The sequence below is a fragment of the Lipotes vexillifer genome, unplaced genomic scaffold (genome assembly GCF_000442215.2).
Source record: "Lipotes vexillifer unplaced genomic scaffold, Lipotes_vexillifer_v1.1 scaffold314, whole genome shotgun sequence".
In the NCBI taxonomy this organism is placed as follows: domain Eukaryota; kingdom Metazoa; phylum Chordata; class Mammalia; order Artiodactyla; family Lipotidae; genus Lipotes; species Lipotes vexillifer.
In genome coordinates, this window is record NW_006777107.1 from 593,917 (window position 1) to 611,761 (window position 17,845).

Consider the following 17,845-nt stretch of genomic DNA (forward strand, 5'->3'; position numbering starts at 1 on the left):
CCTAAAATATGACACAAATGAACCTATCTGTGAAACAGAAACAGAATCACGAACAGAATGCATTGGTGGTTGCCAAGGGGGAGGGGGGGGGAGAGGGATAAAAAAAATGCTGAGTTCCAACCTCACACAAAAGTTACTTCATATGCCTCAAAATATTTAAAAATAAAAAAAAAGTCACACAGATGCTTAATAAAAAATTACTAGATGAAAATGTGGATGAATATATGTTGGATTGGCAATGGCCCTTATAAACATGACACAGCATATCTGGGAACCTGGCTACCAGAACATCATTCTCATCCTCTATGTTCTCAACTCCAAGCTATACCTTTCCCAGGCCTTGGGCTGCTGAGACCTTAAGGGAGCTGGGTGTTGATAAGGATTCAGGCTTTTGTTCCTATCCCTGCAAAACAGACAAACTCTTTTCCCCAAGGGTAGGAAATTATCAGGCGTAAGCCTAGATGGAGAGCAGCTGATCCCACAAAAGTTTGACATTAGGAGATCTGTGGACCTGGGGTAAAGCTGAGCCAGCGTGAATGCCTTAGGTTTCCAGACTCTTAAAGACTTGGAGCTAAACAAATGGGCTGAGTTGTCTCTGTCCATGAGGCTGGGCAAGTTCAGGAAGATAGGAAAGCTGAGAGAATTCTCAAGGTACTTCTGGAGGGAGCTAACAGCCTGCCCTTAAGCTATAGACCCACTGCATAAGCAACTTCTTTGATTTTCAAAATCTGTAAGGATTTCTGCCATTAAGAGTATTACAGGTACGGGACCTGAGCCCTAAAGAGGCAATAGGAAATAAAAAACTTCCCAGCAGGTAGAGAAATGACTGACAACTAAAATATTTGCCTAGTACAATAAAATTGCTGACAGAGAAAGGCAAAAACCTGAATTAAAAATTAAGAGCACATGAGATCTAAATGCAGCATGAAGAAAGATCTCTTGGAACTTAAAAAAATGTGGTGTTTGAATCCAAAATCAGGGAAGAAAAAGGAACATGGAAGATTGGTAATAATAGACACATTCTAGAAAAAAGAAATGGTTCCTAAGCTGAAAAACTCTATCAAGACTGAATGTCAAAAAAAAAAAAAAAAAAAAAAAAAACTGCATTTTGGAAGAGTTCCTGAACTTTAGTTTGGACTGATGAGGGGGGAAAAAAAAAAAGACACTCATAGGCATAAATTCTGGTTAAAATGTGTAAACTCTAAAAACAAAGAGGAAATTTTTACAAGTTTCCAGGCAGAAAGAATTAAGTGTTTAACAAAGGAAAGTAAAAGGATTAGAGTGACATCAGATTTCCCATGTGCACAGCTGAAACTAGAAAAAAATGAAATTATATTTTCATTTAGACAAAGGCCTGCAACCTAAAGATCTTATTCTCAACCAAGCTAAGCCTGTCAGGGTGAAAGAAAGATGGTCAAGGATATGCAGGAACTCAGAAAATACATTACCCAAGCACCCCAGCTGAGGAAAGACTAACCAAACCAAAAAGAACCAGAGACCTCATGAAGGAGGAGGGTGAAGAGAAAGCAGTGAAGAGGGATGAACTCAGATAAACGTGTATTTAATGGATTATAGTAGACTGGGAATGTGAAATATGAGTGCTAAATAAGGATTCTGGAAACAGACGACAAAATGCAAGTAAAATTCTAATAAATATTAAATTATGCCAACAAAATCTAAGAGCTGTAGTTTTCAGAGAGTTGGGGGACACCTAAGAGAAGAAAGGGAGCTAAGAGCGTTCAAAAGGTCTTATCCTATTTGAGTGTAAATAGGGAGAATTTGGCATGGTGGAGGCGGAAACCATAAGTCTCATTAGGAGAAACAGGTCTTACCTTGCTTACCTATAGGAGAGTCATATGTGTTTTGCTAATAGCAGAGAAACAGGGTAATGTTTAATGGCATCTTTTTTTTTTAAAAGGCAAATCAGAATCATCAGATTTTCAAGGGGAAAAATGTAGTGAATGGCAGTTTTGTTGCACCAACAAAAACAAAAGAGAAGAAATATTGTCAATTATATCAGTCGTTATGCTAAATGAGAATGGACTGAATTTTTCAACTGAGATACTGACTTAAAAACAAAAGACAGCTAAACGCTATTACAAGAAAATTTGAAGAAAAAGGGGTATGAAAAATCCCTTTACAGGGAATTCCCTGGTGGCACAGTGGTTAAGAATCCGCCTGCCAATGCAGGGAACACAGGTTTGAGCCCTGGTCCAGGAAGATCCCACATGCCGCGGAACAACTAAGCCTGTGCACCACAACTACTGAGCCTGCACTCTAGAGCCTGTGAGCCACAACTGCTGAAGCCCGTGCGCCCTAGAGCCCATGCTCCGCAACAAGAGAGGCCACCACAATGAGAAGCCTGCGCACCGAAAGGAAGAGTAGCCCCCGCTCGCCGCAACTAGAGAAAGCCTGCATATAGCAACGAAGACCCAATGCAGCCAAAAATAAATAAAAATTTTTTTAAAATCCCTTTACAGGTAAAGGTAAACCCATAGAAATTAGGATTATCAATATCAGATATTATTACTATTAAATGCAATACACAATAAAGAACTTTATACTATGAAAAAAGGCAAAATCAATGAAAATATAACAAGCACAAACCTGTACACACTAAACTACATGGCTACTAAATCCATAAATCGAAACCTATTAAAATTCTGGGAGAAGTAGATCAAAATACAATTATAGCAGGAAATTTCAACATGCATCCCTCATTAGGCAAATCTAAGGATATAGAGTAAGGATATAGATGCATTGACTAACACAATCAGTAGACATGTGATGATGTAATAGATAAGGAGAAAACCCTGCCTGTGTTAAATGTATGCATGACACAAAACACAGAAGTAGAGCATTATACTAGTCACCGCAGGGGTTGTGGGGGGTGGATATAGAGGCAGGTCAGGATCATTATCCTCAAAGAACTGATAATCTGGTTGAGAAACTAGATGAATTGAACAAATACATTTTGGCCTGAAAGGTGAACTGACAAAAATAAGTACAGAGTGCTATGAGAACATAGAGAAGAGGGGAATTGCTATCTAAGATGAGATGGGGCATCAAAAAATTGGTGGACATGTTGGCTTCTAAGATAAAACCCCAGAGGTAGATTATGAATACATGTGTTGAAGAGAAAAGTGAAAAGACATTTCAACCAGAAAGTACTCTGAAAATAGGACATTCAGAGGAGAGAGGCGAATTCATACCTGCAGATATGACTGAAGTCTCTTAATAGGATGGAGTAGGATTGCAGGTGCTAAAATGGTAGGGAGGTAGACAGAGGATTTATCATGAAGATTCTCATAGGTGTAACCTTGAAAACTTTAAACAGTGAATTGATTTGATGAGATTTACAGATGTGGAGGAAAGACTGGAGACAAGGAGGCTAGTTATGCTCTTGCATGCAGTAATCCATGTAAGAAGTGATGAGGGCTTGAACACAAGGAAGAAGGAGGAGAGTGTAAAGTACAGATGCAAATGATGGGAAGGAGGTAACACTGGTAGGAGTGCTGGCTTAGACATGAAGGCACAAGGAGTCATGGATAAATTCCAGATTTCTGGGTTGGGCCATGCTTGGACTCTGATGCTGTTCACAGAGATAGGTAATAACAGAGAGTATTGTGTGTTAGCGGGAAGATGGTGACTTAAGATTTGGGTATGTGTTGGTTTTGAGTTTTGTTGGGGTACCCAGGTAGAAGTGACAGTTATGATCCGGAGCTCAGGAGCAAAGCCTGGGCTAGAGATAGAGACTCAGCAGCCATCAGTGTTTTAACAATAGTCATGAGAGTAGGTGAGATCATACAGGTATGGTGTTTATGTAGTGAAAAGGGAAGAGTATTGAGGACAGAAGCCTCTGAAATACATACCTTTAAGTGCTAGAAAAATAAAAGGAGTCCAAGTAACTCCTGACCTTTGCCAAAGCAGTTGTGTGTTAGAAGGAGCAGGCAGAACAAAATTGCAGTGATTTAAAGAGAGAATGGGAAGTAAAGAATTCTTTACATTAAATCTCAGGAAATAAATAAGATGGAAATTAATATTGAAAGTAAAGTTATCAGTAACACAGAGTTACCATGTCACCTGAGTAAACCAGTTATTTTAAAGTTTTATAACTTCCCTGAAAAGTTTATAAAATTGTTTATAAGAGTTTATAAGATTGTCCATTGGTGTAAGTAAGGGGTTAAAGTGCCCCAGTATTATTGTGTTAACTGTTGATTTCCTCTTTTATAGCTGTTAGCAGTTGCCTTATGAGTTTATAAGAAGCTGAGTAATACACCGTCTAGGTAATCTAGACACTTTTATAGGAGTTTGCTGTTGCATTCAGTAAATTCAACTTTTCTTAGAAGTTAGAAACCAATGCAGCGTTTTTTATAACACATTTTCCAGTAGTGATCTGAAGCTTCTTAGTCAGCAAACTATACTAGTCTAGTAGTTTTATTATCTAGGATGAAATAAGCATCTCTAAGAAGCCATTTTATGTCCATGTGAATTTATAGACTGAAAATTATATCCCTGCTGGTTTCTGAGATTCTAAGAGAAATTGATACTTAGAAGAACCTCAATTTTCAGTACAATTTCAGAACAGATTTCAGTACAGATTCAGAAAATTTCACTTACGATTTTCAGTAATAAGTTTGCAGCAAATGGGACACTCACACTTTCATGTTACCTTTTCTGATTAAGATGAAGGAGTGCACAATATGAAGGTCTAGGGAAAGCTGGAGGGAAGAGCACTTGCACAGTCTCGGCAAGGGGAAGAACTTGGCATTTCCAAAAAGAATAAACTGTAAGTGGCCAGAGTAGAAGAATGGAGAGCAGTTATGAGGCTGTTACAAAACTATAAATCAGAGAAATATAATGATGGTGTGAACTGCTTACAGTGGCTAACATGGTTGTGAGAAGTGGTTAGATTCAAAATACGAGGGACTTCCCTGGAGGTCCAGTGGTTGGGACCTCACCTTCCAATGCAGGGGGTGTGGGTTCGATCCCTGGTCAGGGAGCTAGGATCCCACATGCCTCGTGGCCAAAAAACCAAGGCATGAAACAGAAGCAATATTATAAAAAATTCAATAAAGACTTTAAAAATGGTCCACATCAAAAAAAAATTTTTTTTTAAATACAATGAAAATAGAGCCAATAGTGCCTTCTGATGACTTCTATATGGAGAGGTGGAGAAAAGTCATGAATGGTGCTTAGTCTTAGGCCTGAGTTATTTGGTTAATGGAAGCTTTTTGAAATAGGGAAGCTTGGAAGGAGCAGATTTGAGCTGTTGTGGGGGAGGTGGGGTGGAGGAGAAGCATCAAGACGTCTGATTTAGACTTAGAGAAGAATTTGCATGATCACTTGACTCAGACAGTTTTGTCCTATTGTATGTATTTTCCCTATTTGCTTAAGGTATCCAGAACTTCACTCTTCACTTCATAAAGATTGTCTAATGAAGCAACTGTGTAGGAGGTATTCAAGGTAGAAGAGGCAGTGCTTGACAACTACCTTAGCATCTAATTTCTAATAAAAGATTGAAATTCTAATAAAAGATTGAATTGTAATTTCTAATAAAAGATTGAAATAGAAGGAACAGATAAATGTGTAAAGCTTTTTGTGCTAAAGACACTGATGTGAAGTGATCAGATGATATACCTCGTGGTAACAAACCTTACAGAGAAGTATTCTGTCTATGTGTTGTGTATGTAATGTGAGTAGCCAAGACAACCTACCATAATGACGTCAAAACAGAGAATTCTGAAATGTTTTAATTTGTTGTTATTTTGCAGAGGTCTTTGTATATAAATCAGTTATTTGAGGTGACTCAGGAAGATTGAGCCCAGAATCCCAGATCTCCTTTAAAACAGACCATGATACTAAGTTCAGCCGGAGTGGAGCTAATAGAATCTTTCTGGTGTCCTTTGTAATTAGGTCCAGAAGCTGACTTCTAGGAGTAGAGGGGTTGAATCTCTAATTTGGGGAAATGATACACTAGAGGAAACTACTATGGTCTCCCAGAACATAGTCTCAGAGAGTCTGGCTAAACTATCAGACTGATGTCTTTCTTGATTAAAGTAAGCCTCCAAGTCAGGGTAAAATTCTTTCAGTCCTAAAGTAGAATCATAGAAAACATTAAGAAATAAAAGTTTTAAACTTATATTTTTACTAAATAAAGGGTAAATTTTAAAAATGTAACAAGCATTTAGTATGAGCAATTTTGAGAGGATAGGGGGCTTGTTTGTGTCATTCACCACTATTTTCCCAGCACAAGCACAGTGAGGTACTCTGATATTTTTCTAGGTAGATATGTAAATTAATGAAACCTCATATTAGAAAGCATAACTTATTTCGTGATTTTTTAAAAACACATTTCTACGGTCCGCTATACCCACCACCAGTCCCTCCCATCAGAAAACTTGGACAAGCCTCTTAGATAGGCTCATCCAACAGAGGGCAGACAGCAGAAGCAAGAAGAACTACAGTCCTGCAGCCTGTGGAACAAAAACCACATTCACAGAAAGATAGACAAGATGAAAAGGCAGAGGGCTATGTACCAGATGAAGGAACAAGATAAAACCCCAGAAAAAAAACCAAATAAAGGGGATATAGGCAACCTTCCAGAAAAAGAATTCAGAATAACGATAGTGAAGATGATCCAGGACCTCGGAAAAAGAATGGAGGCAAAGATGGAGAAGATGCAAGAAATGTTTGACAAACACCTAGAAAAACTAAAGAACAAACAAACAGAGATGAACAATACAATAACTGAAATGAAAACTACACTAGAAGGAATCAATAGCAGAATAACTGAGGCAGAAGAACGGATAAGTGACCTGGAAGACAGAATGGTGGAATTCACTTCTGTGGAACAGAATAAAGAAAAAAGAATGAAAAGAAATGAAGACAGCCTAAGAGACCTCTGGACAACATTAAACACAACAACATTCGCATTACAGGGGTCCCAGAAGAAGAAGAGGGAGAGAAGGGACCAGAGAAAATATTTGAAGAGTTTATAGTTGAAAAATTTCCTAAGATGGGAAAGGAAATAGCCACCCAAGTCCAGAAAATTCAGAGAGTCCCATACAGGATAAACCCAAGGAGGAACACGCCAAGACACATAGTAATCAAACTGGCAAAAATTAAAGACAAAGAAAAATTATTGAAAGCAGCAAGGGAAAAACGACAAATAACATACAAGGGAACTCCCATAAGGTTAACAGCTGATTTCTCAGCAGAAACTCTACAAGCCAGAAGGGAGGGGATGATATACTTAAAGTGATGATGAAAGGGAAGAACCTACAACCAAGATTACTCTACCCAGCAAGGATCTCATTCAGATTCAATGGAGAAATCAAAACCTTAACAGACAAGCAAAAGCTAAGAAAATACAGCACCACCAAACCAGCTCTACAACAAATGCTAAAGGAACTTCTGTAAGTGGGAAACACAAGAGAAGAAAAGGACCTACAAAAACAAACCCAAAACAATTAAGAAAATGGTCATAGGAACATACATATCGATAATTACCTTAAAAGTGAATGGATTAAATGCTCCAACTGAAACACACAGGCTTGCTGAATGGATACAAAAACAAGACCCATATATATGCTGTCTACAAGAGACCCACTTCAGACCTAGGGAAACATACAGACTGAAACTGAGGGGATGGAAAAAGATATTCCACGCAAATGGAATCAAAAGAAATATGGAGTAGAAATACTCATATCAGATAAAATAGACTTTAAAATAAAGAATGTTACAAGAGACAAGGAAGGACACTACATAATGATCAAGGGGTCAATCCAAGAAGAAGATATAATAATTATAAATATACATGAACCAAACATAGGAGCACTTCAATACACAAGGCAACTGATAACAGCTATAAAAGATGAAATCAACAGTAACACAGTAATACTGGGGCACTTTAACCCCTTCCTTACACCAATGGACAGATCATCCAAAATGAAAATAAATAAGGAAACAGAAGCTTTAAATGACACAATAGACCAGATAGATGTAATTGATATTCATAGGACATTCTATCCAAAAACAGCAGATTACACTTTCTTCTCAAGTGCACATGGAACATTCTCCAGGATAGATCACATCTTGGGTCACAAATCAATCCTCAGTAAATTTAAGAAAATTGAAATCGTATCAAGCATCTTTTCCGACCACAACGCTATGAGATTAGAAATGAATTACAGGGAGAAAAACGTAAAACACAAAAACAGATGGAGGCTAAACAGTATGTTACTAAATAACCAAGAAATCGCTGAAGAAATCAAAGAGGAAATCAAAAAATACATAGAGACAAATGACAATGAAAACACGATGATCCAAAACCTATGGGATGCAGCAAAAGCAGTTCTAAGAGGGAATTTTATAGCTATACAAGCCTACCTCAAGAAACAAGAAAAATCTCAAGTAAACAATCTAACCTTACACCTAAAGGAACTAGAGAAAGAACAAACAAAACCCAAGATTAGCAGAAGGAAGGAAATCATAAAGATCAGAGCAGAAATAAATAAAATAGAAACAAAGAAAACGATAGCAAAGATCAGTAAAACTAAAAGCTGGTTCTTTGAGAAGATAAACAAAATTGATAAACCATTAGCCAGAATCATCAAGAAAAAGAGGGAGAAGACTCAAATCAATAAAATTAGAAATGAAAAAGGAGAAGTTACAACAGACACCGCAGAAATACAAAGCATCCTAAGAGACTACTACAAGCAACTCCATGCCAATAAAATGGACAACCTGGAAGAAATGGACAAATTCTTAGAAAGGTTTAGCCTTCCAAGACTGAACCAGGAAGAAATAGAAAATATGAACAGACCAATCACAAGTAATGAAATTGAAACTGTGATTAAAAATCTTCCAACAAACAAAAGTCCAGGACCAGATGGCTTCACAGGTGAATTCTATCAAACATTTAGAGAAGAGCTAACACCCATCCTTCTCAAACTCTTCCAAAAAATTGTGGAGGAAGGAACACTCCCAAACTCATTCTATGAGGCCACCATCACCCTGATACCAAAACCAGACAAAGATACTACAAAAAAAGGAAATTACAGACCAATATCACTGATGAATATAGATAAAAATCCTCAACAAAATACAAGCAAACAGAATCCAACAACACATCAAAAGGATCATACACCATGATCAAGTGGGATTTATCACAGGGATGCAAGGATTCTTCAGTATAGCAAATCAATCAATGTGAAACACCATGTTAACAAACTGAAGAATAAAAACTATGTGATCATCTCAGTAGTTGCAGAAAAAGCTTCTGGCAAAATTCAACACCCATTTATGATAAAAACTCTCCAGAAAGTGGGCATACCTCAACATAATAAAGGCAAACATCATTCTCAATGGTGAATAACTGAAAGCATATCCTCTAAAATCAGGAACGAGACAAGGATGGCCACTCTCAACACTATTATTCAACATAGTTTTGGAAGTCCTAGCCACGGCAATCAGAGAAGAAAAAGAAATAAAAGGAATCCGAATTGGAAAAGAAGAAGTAAAACTGTCACTGTTTGCAGATGACATGATACTATACATAGAGAATCCTGAAGATGCCACCAGAAAACTACTAGAGCTAATCAATCAATTTGGAAAAGTTACATGATACAAAATTAATGCACAGAAATCTCTTGCATTCCTATACACTAATGATGAAAAACCTGAAAGAGAAATTAAGGAAACACTCCCATTTACCAATGCAACAAAAAGAATAAAATACCTAGGAATAAACCTACCTAGGGAGACAAAAGACCTGTATGCAGAAAACTATAAGACACTGATGAAATAAAGATGATACCAACAGATGGAGAGATATACCATGTTCTTGGATTGGAAGAATCAACACTTTTAAAATGCCTGTACTACCCAAAGCAATCTACAGATTCAGTGCAATCCCTATCAAACTACCAATAGCATTTTTCACAGAAGTAGAACAAAAAATCTTAAAATTTTTATGGAGACACAAAAGACCCCAAATAGCCAAAGCAGTCTTGAGGGCAAAGAACGGAGCTAGAGGAATCAGACTCCCTAACTTCAGAATATACTACAAAGCTACAGTAATCAAGACAATATGGTACTGGCACAAAACCAAAACACAGATCAATGGAACAAGATAGAAAGCCCAGAGATAAACCCATGCACCTATAGTCAACTAATCTATGACAAAGGAGGCAAGGATATACAATGGAGAAAAGACAGCTCTTCAATAAGTGGTGCTGGGAAAACTGGACAGCTACATGTAAAAGAATGAAATTAGAACATTCCCTAACACCATACACAAAAATAAACTCAAAATGGAATCGAGACCTAAGTGTAAGACCAGACACTATTAAACTCTTAGAGCAAAACATAGGAAGAACACTCCTTGACATAAATCACAGCAAGAACTTTTTTGATCCACCTCCTAGAGTTATAGAAATAAAAACAAAAATAAACAAATGGGATCTAATGAAACTTCAAAGCTTTTTCACAGTAAAGGAAACCATAAACAAGACGAAAAGACAACCCTCAGAATGGGAGAAAATATTTGCAAACGTATCAACGGACAAAGGATTAAGCTCCAAAATATATAAACAGCTCATGCAGCTCAATATGAAAAAAACAAACAACCCAATCCAAAAATGGGCAGAAGACCTAAATAGACATTTCTCCAAAGAAGACATATGGATGGCCAAGAAGCACATGAAAAGCTGCTCAACATCACTAATTATTAGAGAAATGCAAATGAAAACTATAATGAGGTATCACCTCACACCAGTAAGAATGGGCATCATCAGAAAATCTACAAACAACAAACGCTGGAGAGGGTGTAGAGAAAAGGGAACCCTCTTGCACTGTTGGTGGGAATGTAAATTGATTCAGCCACTATGGAGAACAGTATGGAGGTTCCTTAAAAAACTAAAAAGAGAACTACCATATGATCCAGCAATCCCTCTGCTGGGCATATACCCAGAGAATAAAACATAATTCCAAAAGACACATGCACCCCAATGTTCATTGCAGCACTGTTTACAATAGCCAGGTCATGGAAGCAGCCTAAATGCCCATCAACAGACGAATGGATAAAGAAGATGTGGTACATACATACAATGGAATATTACCGAGCCATAAAAAGGAATGAAATTGGGTCATTTGTTGAGACGTGGATGGACCTAGAGTCTGTCATACAGAGTGAAGTAAGTCAGAAAGAGAAAAACAAATATCATATATTAATGCATATATGTGGAACCTAGAAAAATGGTACAGATGAACCGGTTTTCAGAGGAGAAATTGAGACACAGATGTAGAGAACAAAAGTATGGACACTAAGGGGGGAAAGCGGCGGGGGCGTTGGTGGTGGGATGAATTGGGCGATTGGGATTGACATGTATACCCTGATGTGTATAAAATTGATGACTAATAAGAATCTGCTGTATAAAAAAATAAAATAAAATTCAAGAATTAAAAAAAACCCACATTTCTTCACTAGAGGGTGCTGTGTAAGCATTCAATACTTTTAAGAGTGTAATCTCCCTTATATTTATTTATTTGCTGGAAAACTGGATTTTCAGATCCCCTGATTTATGAAAAGCTTTCATGTTTCTTTACTTTCAAAACAACACTGATGGTATTGTGTATGGTAAATTTCATGGCTTTGAAGAACTGTTAAGGGCAGCATTGACACAGTTTCTTTTTTTCCTCCTCTGTAGGAGACTTATGACTCCCATCATGTATGCTGCACGGAATGGTCACCCTCAGGTTGTTGCTCTCCTTGTTGCTCATGGAGCAGAAGTTAATACCCAGGATGAGAATGGCTATACTGTGAGAACCGATTTGTACAGTGTTCCTTTTTATCTCTAGGACATTGATATCTTATTATCAGTAGTCCACAAGGAAGGTTTTTTAAGAAGTAAAAATTATAGAAGGGCTGGGATGTAATTGCTCTTCAGTGAAGAAAAGCAACAGCTTAAATGGGAAAAAAGAAATTATCTGCTTCTCTTGGTCCTCACCCTTGACACAAGAAATTGTAACACACAACAAAGCCTGGATTCTGGAATACAAATGGAATTCTTTTTTATAGAAAACAGTTCTGTGATTGGCAGATAAATCGTTTTATTCTATAACATCACTTGTCTGTGTAAAACATTATTTGGTCTTACAAAATCAGTGAACACTGGCAGTCTGCTTTGCAATTACAACTTTGGAAATAGGTTTACATTATATTGTGAAATGATCAGATTGCATCATTCCATTAATTAACCATGTTCACTTTTTTATTGTGCCATAAATACTGTTGAAAAGTTTTCCCCTCTGTGTCATATACACTCCCTCTCTTTAAACAGTCTTCTTTTTTTCCCCCTACTTACAGGCTTTAACATGGGCAGCACATAAGGGTCATAAAAATGTAGTTTTGAAGTTGCTTGAACTTGGAGCTAATAAAATGATACAAACCAAAGATGGAAAGACACCAAGTGAGATTGCAAAAAGAAATAAACATCTAGAGGTATCCTGTTGTTAAACTAATTTTTCTTAGCCTATATTATTGTTTGTAAAACTTTTGTTAGAACTCACTACTAAAATAATAGTATATCTGGCTATTATTAAATGTTTCAATGTGTAATTTTCTTCCAGCCAGGTAATGAAAACTTTATATCACTAGAGTATTTATCTTTCACTAAATAAGAGGAATTTATAATGTGGTAATTAAAAAACTATATAAAGGGATAATAAAGTCTTATCTAGCCCTAGAAATAAAATTGTAATAGACTTTAAATGTTTATTTAAACATTTCCAACTGGTTCAGATTTTCAAAAATTAATTACTGTATTGACATAGCTAGTAAAATTTCAAAATTTGCACATGTAATTAAACTATTGTTTTTAAATTTTAATTAATACATATTAAACAATTTAAAAATTAAATCCTTTATGCTACATTTACCTCTGTACATTTGACAAGGTATGTAATAAATTGATAACATGCTTGGGTATATGATTTACAATCATTCAGATCTTAAAGTCAATAATAAATATTTGCCATACATTAAATTATTGATATAAAGTTTTGGTCTGAATATTAAAGCTTTCAGCCAAAGGTGTGTAATTTCTAAGCAAGGATCAAATATAGTACAACTGTAAATCTAAGTTATATAGTTCAAGATCTTCTAAAACTGAGTTTCTGAATTTGAAAACTTGTAACATTCCAAAGGTTCCATCATATAATACTCAGACCATGCCATTTTTGTTGCATGTAAAATAACTTCCTCTATTTTATTATTATTATTATTATTTTTGTGGTACGCGGGCCTCTCACTGTGTGGCCTCTCCCGTTTCGGAGCACAGGCTCCGGACGCGCAGGCTCAGCGGCCATGGCTCATGGGCCCAGCCGCTCCGCAGCATATGGGATCCTCCCGGACCGGGGCACGAACCCGCGTCCCCTGCATCGGCAGGTGGACTCTCAACCCCTGCGCCACCAGGGAAGCCCCACTTCCTCTATTTTTAAGCAGCCTATGAACATGCCTATCATTTTATAACTCAGATCTACATTTCCAAAATTATTCTAGTGTAAATGCTAATCTCTGAAGCCCTGTGAAACTTTAAAAAGAAATTAACAGTTTTTCTCCTAAGCTTTGGAAATTTGAAAACTTTTAATTAATATACTGCATCATTAAATTCAGGGTAGATGACACTGAATTTGACATACTAAGAAATTTATGAACATCAAAGATTATTTTGAGTCATAAAGTGTTTCTTGAAGTGAGATTTGATTTTGTATCTTGGCTGATTATATGACTTAAACTTGGCTTGCTAAAAAGTTAGAACTAAGAAATTTGAAAACCATGAAATTTCACATCTCTTTAAGGTGTACAGTTGAGATTTGTGTACCTTAGTCATGCTTCTTACTCTCTATTTAAAAATGTATTTAGGGCTTCCCTGGTGCCGCAGTGGTTGAGAGTCCACCTGCCGATGCAGGGGACACGAGTCCAGTCCGGGAGGATCCCACTTGCCGCGGAGCGGCTGGGCCCGTGAGCCACGGCCGCTGCGCCTGTGCGTCTGGAGCCTGTGCTCCGCAACGGGAGAGGCCACACAGTGAGAGGCCCACATACTGAAGAAAAAAAAAAAAGTATTTAAAATACTAATTTAGTCTTTCTGATTCACTTACCAAAATGGAATTTTTAGTTTTGTTTTATATCTTGTTGAAAATATTATATTAATTACTATCTTGCTTTAATTTTTACTGTAAATTTTTTCAGATCTTCAACTTTCTTTCCTTGACTTTAAATCCTTGGGGAGGAAAGCTTCAACAGCTAACTAAAGAAGAGACTATTTGTAAACTATTGAGAACAGATTCTGATAAAGATCATATATTTAGGTAACATAGCATGTTTCTGTTCAACACAATACCTATAAATGAGTAAAAATTGTGCATGTTTTTTATTACTTATAGTAAATGTAATGACTTATTTAAAATATATATTTTAAACTTTTACAAGCATTTAAAAATATTACTTAGAAATGTCTGAATTTTAAGTGCTTTGTTCTCCAGAATTTTAGAAAAATTTGATATACATGTACTAACAGTAATGAGAATAATTTTTTACTTTAAATAAAATATCAACAATACAGTTTATTTCTAAAAGGTTCTAAGATTATATTTTTGTTAGTGTTCAAACTAGATTGCATCTTGCTCTCTAATTCTTTATAGCAGATTTCTGATTCTATAAGCTAAAAATAAAAATATGTTTTTTCCCCTGAACACAGTTGTTCAGTACATGGCCACAGCATTATCCTCTACTTACCTACATTTAAAATAGTTAGTAAATTTTTACTTCCTACAGTTAAAGAGATTTTCACGTACAGACCGCTCACAAGGAATACAGCTGACCCCTGAACAATCCCGGGGATTAGGGGCGCTGACCCTGCCCTTGGAAAATCTGTATCCAAGGTTCCTCCATCTCTGCAGTTCCACATCTGTGGATTCAACTAACCACGATTGTGTAGTACTATAGTATTTACTATTGAAAAAAATTCATGTGTAAGTGGATCTGCACAGTTCAAACTGTGTTGTTCAGGGGTCAGTTGTATAAATATTGGCAAATATTTTCCTTCTTTGGAAAAATGAGCTTTATTTTACTATCACCATTTTCTCTGTTTACTTAAATCTTCACTCAGGAAACCTTTCTTATTCCTTTGTATAACATAGGTCTAGTGGGTAAATTTGTAAATATAGGCATACCTCAGAGATATTGGGGTTCAGTTCCAGACCACCACAATAAAGCAAATATCACAATAAAGTGAGTTACGCAAATTTAAAAGTTACGTTTACACCATACTGTAGTCTATTAAGTGTGCGATAGCATTCTGTCTACAAAAACAATGTACATATATTAATTAAAAAATACTTTATTGCTAAAAAATGGTAACCATCATCTGAGCCTTCAGCAAGTTGTAACAGCAACATCAAGAATCACCATAACAAATATAATAATGAAAAAGTTTGAAATATTTCAAGAATTACCGAAGTGTGACACAGACACACAAAGTGAGCAGATACCGTTGGAGAAATGACACCAATAGACTTAGTTGACATAGGGCTGTCACAAACCTTCAATTTGTAAAAAACAATGTCTGCAGATAAAGCAATAAAGCAAAGCACAGTAAAACGACGTATGCCTGTATATTCTGCATAGACTCATTCTTACTCATTCTCATTCTCTCTCTGCATCATAAACATATATTTATTATTTGTGCACTGATAGTCTGTTCTGAAATTGACATTGCTATAAATATGTATAGTTCATATACAGCATTTGGAGATCTGGAAATATTTTTACATGGTCTTGGACTTGAACATATGACAGATTTACTGAAGGTAAGATTTTGTTTAAGCTATGGTGAGTTACGTATGCATGTTTATTTGTTGGTTAACATAACAGTCAGTATTAATTCATAAGCATGCTTATGAAGGGGTGACAGATGCACTTTTCTCCATAATTTGTAGTACTGATACATCCCATTTTAAAATTACAAGCATTTTGAAAATTTATTATTATAGAAATTTACATAAATTAGAATCTGGCTTTTACCCACTGCCCAAAGCATCACAGAACTCCTTGTACATCTAAGCCCTTAGTCTGTTTCTGCAGTTTGTGATCTTCCTGTATAGAATATTAGAAGCATGATTTTAAACCAAACAAACCAGGTATCAGATTCTTGCTCTAATGATTATTAACTGAAATATGTTACTTAAATCTCCTTTTTTTTTCATAAAGATGGTAATACCTAGTGTAGGATTGTCATAAATATTAAATTAGATCATGTGTGAAGCACTGTTGTAGGTATTTTAGGCATGCATTATGGATTTGAGCAGATGACAGTTATCAGCCATTTAGTTGATACTGCAGCAATAAAGCACTATTTAAGACAAGCTCTCCTTAGGAATATGCACATTCATTTAGGCAGTTTAGAATTGGGTTTCACTGTACAATCGTGAAACTTCCTATTTGAGAAATATTCAGTAAAACCAAATTTTATTAATATACAATTATAAATTTTAAAAATTCATAAAACAGTTTCTGTCAAATTTTATAGAGCTGTTTTTATGTAAGCAAATATAAGTTGTAATACTTTTTTCTGAATCTGGGAAACTAGTTATGTGTATATTTTTTTAGGTAATTATACATATTATTATACTCATTACTATCTACCCAGTAGTTGAAAGTTTTTAGGCGGGTAGCATATAACTGACTAAGTTATAATGTACAGTTGCCTACTTCCCCTTCTACTATTTCATTTATATAGAAAGGTGGCATTTTTTTCTTTTCTACAGGAAAGGGATATAACTTTAAGACAACTTTTGACCATGAGGAAAGATGAGTTTACAAAGGTTAGTATCAATTTCAAAAACTCCAGACATTATCTTTCATATTTTTAATATTTTGAATCCTTTTATTTTCTATTTAAAAAATCCTACAGCTATAGACTGAGTGATCTTTTGCTAGGTTCCTCATTAGATATGATTATGGATAACCATATCTAAAATCTTCCATTCCAATATTAAGTTGCCTTAGGAATATTTAAAGACTTACTTAAAAGCTTTTGCACAGCAAAGGAAACCATAAACAAGATGAAAAGACAACCAACCCTCAGAATGGGAGAAAATATTTGCAAATGAAGCAACTGACCAAGGATTAATCTCCAAAATTTACAAGCAGCGCATGCAGCTCAATATGAAAAAAACAAACAACCCAATCCAAAAATGGGCAGAAGACCTAAATAGACATTTCTCCAAAGAAGATATACAGAGTGCCAACAAACACATGAAAGAATGCTCAGCATCACTAATCATTAGAGAAATGCAAATCAAAACTACAATGAGATATCATCTCACACCAGTCAGAATGGCCATCATCAAAAAATCTACAAACAGTAAATGCTGGAGAGGGTGTGGAGAAAAGGGAACCCTCCTGCACTGTTGGTGGGAATGTAAATTGATACAGCCACTATGGAGAACAGTATGGAGGTTCCTTAAAAAACTACAAATAGAACTACCATACGACCCAACAATCCCACTACTGGGCATATACCCTGAGAAAACCATAATTCAAAAAGAGTCATGTACCAAAATGTTCATTGCAGCTCTATTTACAATAGCCAGGACATGGAAGCAACCTAAGTGTCCATCAACAGATGAATGGATAAAGAACATGTGGCACATATATACAATGGAATATTAGCCATAAAAAGAAATGAAATTGAGTTATTTGTGGTGAGGTGGATGGACCTAGAGTCTGTCATACAGAGTGAAGTAAGTCAGAAAGAGAAAAACAAATACCATATGCTAA

At 36.0% G+C, this 17,845-nt stretch overlaps 1 protein-coding gene across 1 annotated transcript in view; it reads left to right on the top strand.

Annotated features, from left to right (window-relative positions):
* ASZ1 (ankyrin repeat, SAM and basic leucine zipper domain containing 1) overlaps positions 1-17,845 on the top strand; it is an 81,098-nt gene that overhangs the window by 50,694 nt on the left and 12,559 nt on the right. Inside the window, exons 5-9 of the mRNA XM_007450772.1 lie at positions 11,712-11,823; positions 12,371-12,505; positions 14,255-14,373; positions 15,798-15,873; positions 16,831-16,887. Coding sequence (XP_007450834.1) covers positions 11,712-11,823; positions 12,371-12,505; positions 14,255-14,373; positions 15,798-15,873; positions 16,831-16,887 — 499 coding nt within the window. The remainder of the gene's footprint in view (positions 1-11,711; positions 11,824-12,370; positions 12,506-14,254; positions 14,374-15,797; positions 15,874-16,830; positions 16,888-17,845) is intronic.